The sequence below is a fragment of the Pelophylax lessonae genome, assembly GCF_965119305.1.
Source record: "Pelophylax lessonae genome assembly, chromosome: 4".
Classification (NCBI taxonomy): Eukaryota; Metazoa; Chordata; class Amphibia; order Anura; family Ranidae; genus Pelophylax; species Pelophylax lessonae.
In genome coordinates this window covers 557,286,056-557,302,413 of record NC_138771.1, presented here as the reverse complement: position 1 = coordinate 557,302,413, position 16,358 = coordinate 557,286,056, and the positions used below count along the sequence as shown (strand labels likewise).

General features: G+C 44.3%; 1 protein-coding gene across 2 annotated transcripts in view; it reads left to right on the top strand.

Moving 5' to 3' along the window:
* The window catches only part of ENTPD4 (ectonucleoside triphosphate diphosphohydrolase 4), an 86,605-nt gene that overhangs the window by 18,527 nt on the left and 51,720 nt on the right, over window positions 1-16,358 (top strand). For both annotated transcript variants that reach the window (XM_082253161.1, XM_082253160.1), the window contains exons 3-4: window positions 2,763-2,960; window positions 4,049-4,254. In XM_082253161.1, coding sequence (XP_082109287.1) covers window positions 2,763-2,960; window positions 4,049-4,254 — 404 coding nt within the window. The remainder of the gene's footprint in view (window positions 1-2,762; window positions 2,961-4,048; window positions 4,255-16,358) is intronic.

Sequence of the window (16,358 nt, the reverse complement as noted above, 5' to 3'; positions counted from 1 at the left end):
AGCTGCTAGAATACGAAAAATAACGGATGGAACGTCGCCCGATTTTCGGATCGTGTGTACTGGGCATTAGGCTCCTTTCAGACGGCCGCTCCGCTGCTTAAGGCCCCTTTCACATCACACAGGCGGACCGTTCAGATCCGCCTGTCCGTTTTTTTGGCGGATCTGAACGGTCCCCCCATGCATTCCTATGAGGCATCGGATGTCAGCGGAGACATGTCCGCTGACATCCGACCCGATCCGATCTGTCAAATCTGGACGGATGGAAACCCTACTTTCCATCCGTCCAGCGGATCGGATGGGATCGGGTGAGAACGGACTGACGGTCCGTTGACATCCGATTTCCCCCATAGAGATGCATGGGGAACTGTCAGCTGTGTCTCCGCACACAGCGCGGAGACACAGCTGTCCTCCTGCTGCTCAGCGGGGGATCGGCGGCTCGATCCCCCGCTGAGAAATACGGACTCCGTCCTGCGGACGGAGTGTGTGAAAGAGCCCTTAGTCCGCTGCGGGACTTTTTTTTTTTTTTTTTCCACGGAGCGGATGACATTTCTGTCATCCGCTCCGTGTGCCCGCATATCATCCTATCCGTTTGCGGATGATATGCGGACATAATGTAAGTATATGGCATTGCGGATGTCAGCGGATGATACCGCTGACATCCGATTTTCCTTCCTTTCCGTTTTTTACACGGAAGGAAAAATGGGGTTCTGTTCCATTCGTAAAAACGGAACAGAACTGACAGGAGGAAAATCGAGTGTCAGCGGATGGTATTCTGCTGACACCCGCAGTGCCATTCACTTACATTATGTCCGCAAATCATCCGCAAACGGATGGGATGATTTGCGGACACACGGAGCGGCCGTGTGAAAGGACCCCTATACACGTATAGATTTTTGGACGGGAATATTCGTAGAACATTCTTTGAACATTCTTTGAATAGACGAATGTCGTTTGAAAATTGTCTTTTGCTTTTAACATTTAATTTTAAAATGAATGTAATTTCTGAACGATTACCACATACACTGCCCGAAAATTCGTTGATCGAGAAAAGTTTTCCCTTCTGCCCCTACAAATTTTCCCGTCGCTGCAGTCGAAAAGGGACATCGATTTAACCCCACTAACGATTAGAAAATCAAACGAATTTTCTTGAAATGAAAATCTATACGTGTATGGCCAGCATAAGGGCTCTTTCACACGGTCCGCTCCGTCAGCGGATCCGTGTTGCTCAGCAGGGATCGAGGGAGGTGTCTCCGCACTCCGCACCCGCTGCCCTCTATGGGGGATGGGATGAGAGCGGACCGCTTGTCCGCTCTCATCAGATCCGTTCCGCTCCGATTACTGAACGGATGGAAAAATAGGGTTTCCATCCGTCCAGATTTCAAGCACAGGATCGGATGCGGATGGCAGCGGGTGTTAGCGGAGGTGTCTCCGCTGACACCCGCTGCCCCATAGCGCTGCATGGAGGATCCGATCAGATCCGCCTAAAAAACTGACAGGCGGATCTGATCGGATCGCCCGTGTGAAAGAGCCCTTAGGGTCCTTTCACACGGCCGCTCCGCTGCTTAAGTCCGCTGCGGGACTTTTTTTTTTTTTTTTTTCACGGAGCGGATGACATTTGTGTCATCCGCTCCGTGTGCCCGCATATCATCCTATCCGTTTGCGGATGATATGCGGACATAATGTAAGTATATGGCACTGCGGATGTCAGCGGATGACACCGCTGACATCCGATTTTTCTTCCTTTCCTTTTTTTATACGGATGAAAAAATGGGGTTCTGTTCCATTCGAAAAAACGGAACAGAACTGAAAGGAGGAAAATCGGATGTCAGCGGATGGTATTCCGCTGACATCCGCAATGCCATTCACTTACATTATGTCCGCAAATCATCCGCAAAAAAGTAGGAGGATTTGCGGACACACGGAGCGGCCGTGTGAAAGGACCCTTAGTTTGTTTGCGGGAGGCTTTTTTTTTTCCACAGCTGTTCTCTCTGCTTCCTTATAGCTCTATGCAGCTATGCAAAGAATCGAGCATATGTCAGGTTTAGATCGTCAGGGGGGGCGAATCAAGATTGCGATTTTCATACGATTAATCGTGCAGCTCTACATTCAACCTAGCAGGGCTGAACGAAAAAAAACCTGACGGCTCAGGAGGACCCTGCTGTTCTATTGCGTTCTGACAGGAGAACTGCCCCCCCCCCCCCCTGCCAGAACACTCCAGTCAGCACTCTCAGCCATTGGCTAAAAGCGCTGATCCGGAGTCGATCGGCAGACCTTTTTCGGTTATGCCCCCTCGACAGAAACTGGCTTCTCTTGGATTGACTCCAGTACACCGAATGTCAGACTGTTAAATCGGCCGATGCTGTCTGACATTCAGCCAGTATATACTGGGCTTCAGAGCTTTGGAGAGAGATAAGTAAACACTACAGATGTGTACTTTTCCCAGATTCCATCACTGAGGTTTACACCCACTTTAATGATAATAGGTGGAGCTTCCATTTTGATTTTTGTGACATATCAGGAATTTATTCATGCAAAGTTGTTAGTGACAGATCTACTTTTCAATGTGATCTCCGTTGTGAAACTACGGTAGCTATTTTTACAGCAGATGGCATGACCACTATTTAAACAGGAAAATTCCCTCATAGTTGGAATAATGTGAACTGATCTCCGTTTATATTTCTTCTCACGCTGATGTAATCTTTTTCTTGTGTTTATTCAGCTCATACCTGTTTTAACAGTGTTTAATCTCCTTTACACTCCAGGATCAGCATATCTTGCCTCCTTCCGGCTTCCTGGCACTTTAGCTTATCTCCTGGTGGGTGTCCACGTGCTCTAAATACTACCTTACGTCAGTTGGTCATAATCGGTGTAGTGGCTGCCATCCTCTTCTTGCTGTTCTACTCTTTACTTTTAGTCCGTACTAAGTACAGCCGATCCCAGCGAGACCGGAAATATCAAAGGTAAAACATATTTCCTATTAAAGGGCTAGATTTGTTTTACATACAAATGACACTTTGAATTCAGAGCTCTCCACCTCTCCCGAGAGCCAAAATGAGGAGGGAAGCGGCTGTATGTGTGCCTGTACAGACTGAGCAGTGGCTGGGCTCCTTGGTACTTACAGTGCCTGTGCACCCCACGAAGCATTCAGTGTGCCCAACGCTTTGTGCGTGCAAAATGAAGCAACTCTGTTTCTGAGTGCTGACAACGCTTTGGGGATCAGTCATTTGAATAGCATTGTTGGCCCTGCAACAGAAAAAAAGGTTGCAGGCAGGAAAATGGCAAAACCACCAGGAAATGTATTTATAATGATGTAGCCTATGATAAAAAAAAACACATTGTAAATGGTCACATAGAATTATTTTACTGCAACTCAATCCGCATTGAACATTTAATCGACCTTTTAACAGTGAGTAAACCAGATTAGGCACCTCATGGAAATCTGAATCTTTGAGAACAAGGACAAACTGGTTATTCCACTAAACCACCAATGTAAAGTCTGATAACCATAGCCCATGCCTTTTATTTCCTTTATATAATTTGCTCCTTTCTCAAACCTATTTGGTTAATTTTTGGCTTTATGCCACTTCAAACATGGATATCTTATTCTATTTAAGCAAGCATTTTTTCTATTAAGTAGTGAGATTACTTCGGTGCTATGCCTGCCCTATTTATTACAGACCGACTTTCCACATACCTAAACCCAAGTATAAACATTTTAATATGTTGCATTTTACAAGTCCTTAGATGTCGTGGCTATATTTGTTCAGTTTATTATATTGTTTTATTTTTCTTTATTTTCACTCTATCCTGCTAGTAACGCGTTTCTGTCCAAGTGGAAGAACGCTCACTTACTGTACAGTATGTACGGCTAGCAATAATAACTGTGTGCCCCCTCCCACAGGATTCCCCTTTAACATTGACTGTGATGATGGGGGAACCGAGCAATTTTCTTTCCTGCAACCCTCATTGCAGGACAGAAAATCGCACCACCTATGAGCTGTAAGAATATTAGATGTGAGTTGTAATTAATATTTGTGTTTCCCTGCAGATACTTGGCTCATGTTACCGACATGGAAGCCACAGACACCAACAACCCTAATCTTAATTATGGTGTAGTGGTGGACTGTGGAAGCAGTGGCTCACGTATATTTGTGTATTGTTGGCCTCGTCATAATGGAAATCCACATGACTTGCTGGATATCAAGCAAATGAGAGACCAGAACAGAAAGACCGTTGTCATGAAGATCAAACCAGGTAAATGGCAGAGATGAGAGATGAGTGTGTGGTGCAGTGGTCAGCTCTAGTCCAGAAAATCAAAATAATCCTGCTGCAAATGAGTGTGTCTTTATCCTGTGCTACTGTGTTTAATCTGTGTACGCATTTATCTATATCAGTGTTTCTCAGTCCTGAGGGACCACTAACAGATCACATTTCCAGATCGTTTTAGGTGAGCCACAGTTGAAATGATTTAAATGAGAAGTACGTTGTAGGAGTGTAATTCATTCTGCTCTCCTGTGACCCATTTTCAGCAGACAGTGGGCTAAAGTCGCTGCCAGCTGATGTCACAGAGCCGGTCTGGGATGAGGAAAGATTGCGATCATATGGTGTAGATGTACCCAAAACCATGGACCGGCAGCCTCTCGGCAAGACTCACCCCCTCAACAGCCCAGCGCTCTAGTAAGTGGGGGGGGGGGGGTCGTGCAAAGCAGACAGCAGTGACTGACAGTCACCAGCTCTCTAATCGCAGAGCTCTGAGAACTGAGCAGTCAGCGGTGTTTGATCGCTCAGGTCTTAGAGCTGGCGGGGACCTAGGTAAGGACAGGACTGGAGACCCGGGTGAGCCGCCGAATTCGGCGGGAGGGGGGTGGGGAAAATCCCCTCCTGCTGATTGTAATAGCAGCCGAGCGACTGATTAGCCACATCAGTTGTTATTACAAGAAAGCTGACTGTTAAAGCAGGAGCATTATGTAATTCAGATTTGTAGATTCTTCACCTAGTAGCTACATGCATGTCTGACCTTTTTAGGACCCTGGTGAGATAAAAGGATAAGATGCGTCCATTTATTTCATACTAAGCACTATAACTATATATATATATATATATATATATATACATACAGTGGGTACGGAAAGTATTCAAACCCCCTTAAATTTTTCACTCTTTGTTATATTGCAGCCATTTGCTAAAATCATTTAAGTTCATTCTTCTTCCTCATGAATGTACACATAGCACCCCATACTGACAGAAAAACACAGAATTGTTGACATTGTTGCAGATTTATTAAAAAAGAAAAACTGAAATATCACATGGTCCTAATGCCCCGTACACACGTGCAGATTATCTGAAGACTTTTGTCTTCAGATTTACCTTTTCTATGTAGTGCAGGGGCCTGCCGGATTGCATACAAATTGAAAGTGTTTAGGTTTGACCTCATATTATTTGGTTTTGGTAAGTCTACAGACAAAAGTCTTCAGATAATCTGCACGTGTGTACGGGGCATAAGTATTCAGACCCTTTGCTGTGATACTCATATATTTTACTCAGGTGCTTTCCATTTCTTCTGATCATCCTTGAGATGGTTCTACACCTTCATTTGAGTCCAGCTGTGTTTGATTATACTGATTGGACTTGATTAGGAAAGCCACACACCTGTCTATATAAGACCTTCCAGATCACAATGCATGTCAGAGCAAATGAGAATCATGAGGTCAAAGGAACTGCCTGAAGAGCTCAGAGACAGAATTGTGGCAAGGCACAGATCTGGCCAAGGTTACAAAAAGATTTCTGCTGCATTTAAGGTCCTTAAGAGCACAGTGGCCTCCATAATCCTCAAATGGAAGATGTTTGGAACGACCAGAACCCTTCCTAGAGCTGGCCGTCCGGCCAAACTGAGCTATCGGGGGAGAAGAGCCTTGATGAGAGAGGTAAAGAAGAACCCAAAGATCACTGTGGCTGAGCTCCAGAGATGCAGTCAGGAGATAGGAGAAAGTTGTAGAAAGTCAACCATCACTGCAGCCCTCCACCAGTCGGGGCTTTATGGCAGAGTGGCCCGACGGAAGCCTCTCCTCAGTGTAAGACACATGAAAGCCCGCATGGAGTTTGCTAAAAAAACACCTGAAGGACTCCAAGATGGTGAGAAATAAGATTCTCTGGTCTGATGAAACCAAAATAGAACTTTTTGGCCTTAATTCTAAGCGGTATGTGTGGAGAAAACCAGGCACTGCTCATCGCCTGTCCAATACAGTCCCAACAGTGAAGCATGGTGGTGGCAGCATCATGCTGTGGGGGTGTTTTTCAGCTGCAGGGACAGGACGACTGGTTGCAATCGAGGGAAAGATGAATGCGGCCAAGTACAGGGATATCCTGGACAAAAACCTTCTCCAGAGTGCTCTGGACCTCAGACTGGGCCGAAGGTTTACCTTCCAACAAGACAATGACCCTAAGCACACAGCTAAAATAACGAAGGAGTGGCTTCACAACAACTCCGTGACTGTTCTTGAATGGCCCAGCCAGAGCCCTGACTTAAACCCAATTGAGCATCTCTGGAGAGACCTAAAAATGGCTGTCCACCAACGTTTACCATCCAACCTGACAGAACTGGAGAGGATCTGCAAGGAGGAATGGCAGAGGATCCCCAAATCCAGGTGTGAAAGACTTGTTGCATCTTTCCCAAAAAGACTCCTGGCTGTAATAGATCAAAAGAGGGCTTCTACTAAATACTGAGCAAAGGGTCTGAATACTTAGGACCATGTGATATTTCAGTTTTTCTTTTTTAATAAATCTGCAACAATGTCAACAATTCTGTGTTTTTCTGTCAGTATGGGGTGCTGTGTATACATTCATGAGGAAGAAGAATGAACTTAAATGATTTTAGCAAATGGCTGCAATATAACAAAGAGTGAAAAATTTAAGGGGGTCTGAATACTTTCCGTACCCACTGTATATATAGCAAATATGCACATAGATAATTAAAGCCAATGCAAAAACCCGATCACATCCTTTTTACCTTGTGATATTTTGAACAGTGTTATTCTAAAAGGAGATACACGCCATCACAGCATGAACGTGCATTGAAATGCATCTGCCATATACAGTATCTCACAGAAGTGAGTACACCCCTCACATTTTTGTAAATATTTTATTATATCTTTTCATGTGACAACACTGAAGAAATGACACTTTGCTACAATGTAGTGAGTGTACAGCTTGTATAGCAGTGTACGTTTGCTGTCCCCTCAAAATAACTCAATACACAGCCATTAATGTCTAAACCACTGGCAGCAAAACTGAGTACACCCCAATTAGCCATTTTCCCTCCCTGGTGTCATGAGACTCCTTAGTGTTACAAGGTCTCAGGTGTAAATGAGGAGCAGGTGTGTAAAATTTGGTGTTCTCACTCTCTCACAATGGTCACTGGAAGTTTAACATGGCATCTCATGGCAAAGAACTCAGGATCTGAAAAAAATAATTGTTGCTCTACATAAAGATGGCCTAGGCTACAGGAAGATTGGCAAGAGCCTGAAACTAAGCTGCAGCACTGTGGCCAAGACCATACAGCGGTTTAACAGGACAGTTTCCACTCAGAACAGGTCTCACCATGGTCAACCAAGGAAGTTGAGTGCACGTTCTTAGCGTAATATCCATAGGTTGTCTTTGGGAAATTGACGTATGAGTGCTTTCTGCAAAGGTTGAAGGGGTGGGGGGGGGGGGTCAGCCTGTTAGTTCTCAGACCATACACCGCACACTACATCAAATTGGTCTGCATGGCTGTCGTCCCAGAAGGAAGCCTCTTCTAAAGATGATGCACAAGAAGCCTGCCAACAATTTGCTGAAGGCAAGCAGACTAAGCAAATGGTTTACTGGAACCATGTCCTGTGGTCTGATGAGACCAAGATAAACTTATTTGGTTCAGATGGTGTCAAGCGTGTGTGGCGGCAACCAGGTGAGGAGTACAAAGACAAGTGTGTCTTGCCTACAGTCAAGCATGGTGGTGGGAGTGTCATAGTCTGGGGCTGCATGAGTGCTGCTGGCACTGGGGAGCTACAGTTCACTGAGGGAACCATGAATGCCAACATGTACTGTGACATACTGAAGCAGATCATGATCCCCTCCCTTCAGAGACTGGGCCACAGGGCAGTATTCTAACATAACGACCCCAAACACACCTCCAAGAGGGCCGCTGCCTTGCTAAAGAAGGTGAGGGTAAAGGTGATGGACTGGCCAAGCATGTCTTCAGACCTAAACCCTATTGAGCATCTGTGGGCCATCCTCAAACAGAAGGTGGAGGAGCGCAAGGTCTCTAACATCCACCAGCTCAGTGATGTCGTCATGGAGGAGTGGAAGAGGACTCCAGTGGCAACCTGTGATGCTCTGGTGAACTCCTTGCCCAAGAGGGTAAAGGCAGTGCTAGAAAATATTAGTAGCCACATAAAATATTGACACTTTGGGTCTAATTCGGACATTTTCACTTAGGGGCGTACTCTCACTTTTGTTGCCAGCGGTTTAGACATTAACAATGGTGTGTTGAGCTATTTTGAGGGGAAAGCAAATTTACACTGTTATACAAGCTGTACACTCACTACTTTAAATTGTAGCAAAGTGTCATTTCTTCAGTGTTGTCACGTGAAAAGATATAATAAAATATTTACAAAAATGTGAGGTGTGTACTCACTTTTGTGGGATACTGTACACACATGAGTCATTTCTGTCTGATGTTTGCAGTACTGTTTCTTTACCACAAGATGGCAGTATCTCCTGGATTTTGTGTGCACATCATCTTTACTGATTAGAGATGCTAGAATGTGGTTTGTTTTTAGCTTCCTGGTTAAATCCTATGTGTTGTATAGACCAGGGTTTCCCAATTAATTTTTCCCTTGGAACCCTTTGACATGGTATAGCAAAATTTTGGAACCCCAACAAAAAAATGTGTGCCGTAGAGTAGCCCAGCACAGCACAGCCCAAACCGAAAATTTAAATGCGCAAAGTGTAATGTTCTCTTTGCTGGAAAATTTTATATCTGGTTTAATTTTTGACAGAGTCTTTAAATGCCCCTGACAGAGCCTACCTAACAGAGATTTCTATCTGACAATAACAGAGCTTTTGCAATGAACTCCACTCACCATCACTCCTTTACCACGAGTGATAGAAAATGGCTGATGGCAGGGCTGGCTGGCTGACTGCTGTGCGGGTTCTCTCATGGGCGAGCTTTGTAAGTGGGTAGCTGATCATGGCAGGGCAGGCGGGCTGGCTGGCGGCAGGGCTGATGTCAGTGCAGGATTAAGATCACGCTCCCGTGATCTGTGCTGGTTCTGACCTTCCGGGAACAGCAGGCAGTGGCCATCTTGGATGTGGCAAACTGCCGCGGAACCCCAATTTTGTGCTCGCGGAATACCACATAAACCATCCAGTAGGTTGTGCTGCAAATGAAATAAGAAAACATAAAAACAAACAAGTTATACTGCATATCCCATGACCCCTGGGTATATGCTTGCTGTGAATCCCATCAATGTTAAATTGAACAATGTATGGAGCTTGTAGATTGTACTTGGCACACTCAGGAATTTGCCTTATCTATTTTGTTCAGCTCTGAAGCCGAGTGATTATATAAAATAACACACAATTTAGAGACCTGCAGTATGGGCAAAAAAAGAGTTTTTTTAAATATTTTTTTCCAGTAAATTCACACAGGCATTGAAATTTAAAGCAACCTTTAATGTGCCTATAGTTTTAATGAGCTCTTCAGATGCATTGAGCAAGTGTTTAAGTTACGTTAAAGGAAACTCTTTAAACTCTCTGAGGGAGTGTTTTTTTTTTTTACAATATAAAATAGGAAAAGATCACTGCTGACACTTTGTAATCATGCCTTTAAAGTGTCACTAAACCCACATCATAAAAACCTATCAATAAATGGTCTATTCCATGATGTTCATACTCGCTCACTGTGATTCCTTTTTTCTATTCTGCAAAAAGAACCTGGTAAATCCTGCTGTTCTCTATCTCTCCCCCCCCCCCTCCTGTCCATGTCCCCAATGCAGTTGGGGAATTTGCAAAGCAGTGTTGGCAGCTCTGCACATGCTCTGTTGTCAGTGAGTTTCTAGTCTGAGAATTTCCTCCCTATCACATCTGGGCAGCCCATGTGACTATAGAGTCACACATGTGGACATATACACAGTAGTAAATGACAGCCCACTCACTCCCTCCTCCTCCGTGCCTACTAACCAGCTAAACACGAGGGTGAGTTATTACATTCTGATTGATGTAGACTTCTCCTCCCTGTTATTCTAAGACACAGGCTGGAGGGGCCTGACACAGCCTGTGATTGGCCGAAGTCCACCCACACCATGCAATTGCCAAAAATACCAAAGATTTACTTTCAAATATATATTTGATTTAAAACAGTTTATTGAGATTATTCATTTATTTTTACTCCGTATTCCAAAGGCTATTTTTTTTTTGACCAGCAGCAGAGGGCTAGAAGATCCTCCTGCTTATGTTCCCCTGCAGACAGGCTGGGAAAGATCTGGGCCATGTGACAGCTGTATATCGATTAGGAAAAGGTACTCAGATTTTTTTTAAATTAAAATAATTACAATGCCATCATCCATATACAGAAAGAGAAGAGACAATGTAAATTAAACATTGTGTGTTTAGCATCACTTTAAATGCAATGTAAAGCAAACACACTGTCCGTGCCTAAGTGATAAGGGTTATACATGGAGGGATTATAGTTTATAGTCAAGGTCCTGTTCATGGCTTTGCATCTTTCATCAGGCTGGGAACAGTACTAGATAACAACTTAGAGAAGATCACACTGGCCTAAAATACTCACAAAAGTGTTAAAAACACAAGCATGTGTCCTTACAACTCCATAACCAATGGACAAGATCTAATCAGCACACCACAACAATGGATCATAAGTGCAAGAGTTTCCTTTGCCTCGCTGTAGCGATGCAGCCCTAATGCTGCCATGTGTACACCTCCATTCACTCCTGATTTTTTTAACAATTTTGAGTGGTGTTAACAGGCAGTTGGGAAGAGGTAAAAACAAGACCCAACTGCCTTTTTTCAACACCTGTGTGAATGAGGCCTATGAGATTAATTACAGGCAAACACACAGTGTAATATAATACAAATTTAAACAAGAATATAAATAATACAATAGCCACCATGAAATAAACATGCACCCCCCCAATTTGTGGGGACAAAAAAGGAGCTGCAGAACAATAGAATGAGAACATGAGAGAACTCAGAATTAGGGGTGGGTGAACAGTTCGGCCCGAGCATGTGTTGCAGGGTGTTCGCCGGGTGTTTGCCCCGATGAACACCCTGCAATGCTGCGCCCTGATTGGGCAAAGCTTTTTCCAATCATTGCGCAGTATAAGCTGGTTGTTAAGGAGCAGGGCCAGTACGCCAGCCGCCGTGTCTTTAACAACCGATGAGTCATCAGCTGTCAATGGGTTTTCCCCCTGACAACTGAAAAAAAAAGTGACGGTTAATAAAAAAAAAAAAAAATTCCTTTTAATATAGTGCCTGGGGGTCCCCTTATTGTGCCTATAAAGTGGCACATCTGTACGATGTATAGATCTTGCTACAGGAAAAATGAAATTTCTAAAGAAAAGAAAACCGAGTGAAATCCCATTTAAAATGACTCGTGGATACAATTGCCGACTCTCGGCTATTAAAAAATGTAAGAAAAAACTGGCATAGGGTCAAACCCACATTCCCCCCCCCCCCCCCAGTCCATACCAAGCCCATCGTCAATCACGCTGCCCGCTGCTTTCCTTGGTCTGCCAGCTGTGCATTTTGACAGCTCTTGTATAGGGAACAGGCGGGCCACACCAGTAACATTACTGGGTGGACCCGCCCCCTCTTGTCGTCATGGACTGATGCATGCTGGGTCGGTGACGTCACAAGGGCCGGGAAAGCCAGGTGACGTCACCGGTGTGGCCCTACCCATTCCCTATATAAGAAGGGGAAAAAAAGCTCTGCTCTCGTTCAGCGCTTCCCCTGGTCTGCCAGCTGTGCATTTTGACACTTCTTATATAGGGAATGGGTGGGGCCAGTCCGGTGGTGTCCCATCCCGTTGTGACGTCACGAACTGATGCATGCTGGGTCAGACATGTCACGAGTGGCCGGACCGCCAGGTGACATCACCAACCCAGCTTGCATCAGTTTGTGACGTCACAAGGGGGCAGGGCCACCCGGTGACCTTACTGGTCTGGCCCCGCCCATTCCTTATATAAGAGCTGTCAAATTGAACAGCTGGCAGACTGCAGGAAGCGCTGAATGAGAGCAGAACTTTTTTTTTTTTTTTTTTTATCGGGGAGGTGTGATTGACAATGGATTTACATGGGGGGACACTATTTTTTTATTTTTTAATAAAGTACTTGTCAAAAACTGGTGAATGGGTAGGGGTTCAATGTACCTGATACCTATTCACATGGGGGGGCTGGGATCTGGGGACCCACTTGTTAAAGGGGGCTTTCAGATTCCGATAAGTCCCCCACCGGCAGACACTGACAACCACAGCCCAGGGTTGTCAGAAAGAGGCCCTTGTCCCCATCAACATGGAGACAAGGTGCTTTGGGGTGGGGGGGGCGGAGCCCCCCCTGCCCCAGAGCACCCTTCCCCATGTTGAGGACATGTGGTCTGGTATGGTTCGAGGGGGGGGGTCAGTCGCTCGCCCGCCCCCCCTTTCCTAATCTGCCAGGCTGTGTGCCCGGATAAGGGTCTGATATGGATTTGGGGGGGGGGGGGCCCACGCCAATTTTTTTTATTTTAACTTGGGGTATCCCTTAAAACCCATACCAGACCCAAAGGGCCTGGTATTGACTGGGGGGGCCAACACTGTTGTTTTTTCTCTCTTTTTTTATTAGCCGGGTGCCGGCATCTGTAACCGCGAGTCATTTTAGATAGGATTTATAGGAAATATGCACTATATTTAAAGGAATTTTTTATTTTTTTGTTGCACTTTAATCATCATTAAAATCACTGCTACTGAAAAAAATATTGTTTTTACAATCTTTTTTTTTTTTTTTTTTTCTATTGATACATGTGCCCCAGGGCAGTGCCTGAACCCCCATACCACTTTTATGTACAATTACTTGCATATAAGCCCTCAAAATGGGACCTTTTGATTTTTCTTGTTTGGCTCCCATAGACTTCAATGGGGTTCGCTGTTTGAGTTCTAACATTTCCCCTGTTCGGGAATTCTGCTGCAAACTGAACTGAGGGGAGTGTTCGGCCCATCCTTACTCAAAATGAACTAAACTCAAAGGAGTCTAATTTCAATTCTCCTATAGGACTTAAAATATGCAGCAGTCAGTGGCAGTTTAGCATCCATTGTTCAAAGCCATGATGTTGTTGCTCCTGAAACACATTGGTTATTTTTTTTTTTTTTTTTTTAAGTGATTTGAATTGTGAGCAAGTAATATTATGTACATATCTCATTGTGAGAAGGTTATTAAATACATTCTTAAGAGAAAAAAAAAAAAACACATTTTGGGCTCCTGTTTGGTGTTTTTATATGGCTACATGTTAAGCCCCTCCTAGGTTCCCATTGAGGGAGGTCTGTTAGCTTTGGGAACTGCTTGTTTATGCCTAGGGACTGGGTAAAGCAGTTTTACAGATCCCCTGCTCTCACAGGCTTCTCCTGTTACTGGACCAGTTCCTGTAGCCTCTTCTCCACTACACACTAGTGGTCCAAGGTCCTCTGACATCATCAAGACCAATGCAGGGCCCATAAACCTGCATTGGACGTGGGGTTGCTGAGAGATCGTCCACTAAGGAAAGGTAAGGAAAACTGCTCTTACTCTCTTTGAATAAACAAGCAGTGTGGGGGAAGCCCTTCTTCAAGGGAAGATGTTTCACGCTAAACACTGGGAAGTCTGAACTTGTTTTTTTTTCTGTGTCCTTCTGTGACCCTGAACACCACGTGCTTCAGAGCACTGGGCTTCTAGTGTGTGTGTATGTATGTATGTATGTGTGTATATGTATATGTGTGTATATATATATATATAATATATATAATGTGTGTATATATATATATATATATATATATATATATATATATATATATATATATATATATTATATTATAATATATACATACATACATACACTATATTACGAAAAGTATTGGGATGCCTGCCTTTACACGCACATGAACTTTATTGGCAACCCAGTCCTAGTCTGTAGGGTTCAGTATTGAGTTGGCCCACCCTTTGTCGCTATAACAGCTTCAACTCTTACAATGCTGTCCATAAAGTTTAGGAGTTTCAGGACTCTGTGCAGGCCAGTCAAGTTCCTTCACCCAAAACTCGCTCATCCATGTCTTTATGGACCTTGCTGTGTGCACTGGTGCACAGTAAAGTTGGAACAGGAAGGGCCATCCCCAAACTGTTCTCACAAAGTTGGGAACCTGAAATTGTCCAAAATGTCTTGGTATGCTGACGCCTTAAGTGTTCCCTTCATTGGAACTAAGGGGCCAAACCCAACCCCTGAAAAACAAATCCACACCATACCCCCCCAGCGCACAAACAAGGTCTGTAAAGACATGGATGAGCGAGTTTGGGATGGAGGAACTTGACCGGTCTTCAGAGTCCTGACCTCAACCTGATAGAACACCTTTGGGATGAATTAGAGCGGAGACTGTGAGCCAGGCCTTCTCTCCCAACATCAGTGCCTGACCTCACAAATGCGATTCTGGAAGAATGGTCAAACATTCCCATAGGCACACTCCTAGAGCTTGTGGACAGCCTTCCCAGAAGAGTTGAAGCTGTTATAGCTGCAAAGGGTGGGCCAACTCAACATTGAACCCTACAGACTAAGACTGGGTTGCCATTAATGTTCATGTGTGTGTAAAGGTAGACCTCCGAATACTTTTGACAATATAGTGTGTATATATAAAATCTAAAATTAAATGAAAAAAGAATGTGTTCTTTTTGGCTCTTTAATTATTACAGACCTGATTACATATGTTCTAGTTATGGTCTGAAGAATTGCCAAGCACCCGGTTGGTTTACCACTGACTGGCAGATGGCTGCAATCTGGCTTGGGGTGTTTTTGCTTCATTGCTGGCAAGCTGGAAGGCCCATTGATGATACCCCTCTCTCCCTGACATCACCTTCTATTTCTCTTTTTTTTGCAGGCCTATGCCTTAAAGGCAGTTTTAGCACATCTCCCTGTATATTATCTTTAAGTAATTAGAGGATGATCCTCTGCATCTGCTGCAGTCTCCGCAGTTGTCTAAGCTGCCCCTCTCTAGTCCCCGCAGGAAATGTGTAAAGGGTGAGCGGCCTATGTATGAAATCCGCACAGGTAGTGATCTCTGGGCAGATCGCTCTTTCATCTTTATACATTCCACACACATGCCTGACTAGCCCTGAGGAATCCTGAACCGTTCATGTCTCTGACAGGTGACCCTAGAGGCCCCATTACACGCACCTCTCTAGATAGCTGAGCCTAATGTGTCCTTAATAATGTAACTGACTCTTTCCTCTGGCACAACTGCAATGTCAGGAATCTGCACTCTGGAATGTATGGAGTATTAAACCTGAAAGAAAACCTTTATTATATTGCAGCTTACCAGTTCTTAGATATTATGGCTGCATTTGTTTTTTAGTTTACATTCTTTCCTTTATTTTCATCTGCTGATCCAGCCAGTAAATCTGTTTTGAACAAGATCTCCATAGCAGTTTTTTTTACCTTTTTGGCATAAAGATTTTACATAAATACATAAAAGGTGGTCATTGTAAGCAACCCTGTTAGTGGTAAATGTTTTGTCTCAACCCTCTAATTGCAGCTTTTGTTGAAAAGCTTGGACTATTAAAGGATATTAAAGAAAAAAGACTTACTGGTCAGATCACCAGTTAATAAGACTGTGTTATAGGGAGTCTATAAGAACATACCCAGAGCCAGTGGGAACATTCAAACTTGCACATAAAATAAAATGGAGGAAAACTTCTAACAAGGTCAAAAGCTGAGTGTGCAGAGCCTTATGGGGATCTACGGACATGAGTTCCCCATTAGATCTGCTCCCCTTGTGTCAGACAGCCTGCGATTGGCTATAAAATCTGCCCACTGACTCCTGTCAGTCACAAACAGAGATTGGATATGATGGGGAACTTCCCCATGAAGCTCTGCCCGCTGTCAGCACCACTGGTTGCTAAGAGGCGGTCAGCTATATAGCCAACCATGTCCCTAACAGCCAGCAACTGGTAGAGAAGGGAAGAGGTAGTGACGGCAAATATTCCACCTGCTACATAGAGTACAGTGACAGGCACTCTACCTGTCTCTGCACGCCAGATTTAAAGCGGAGTTCCAGCCATTTACTCACCTGTCCAACGGTCCAGCGATGC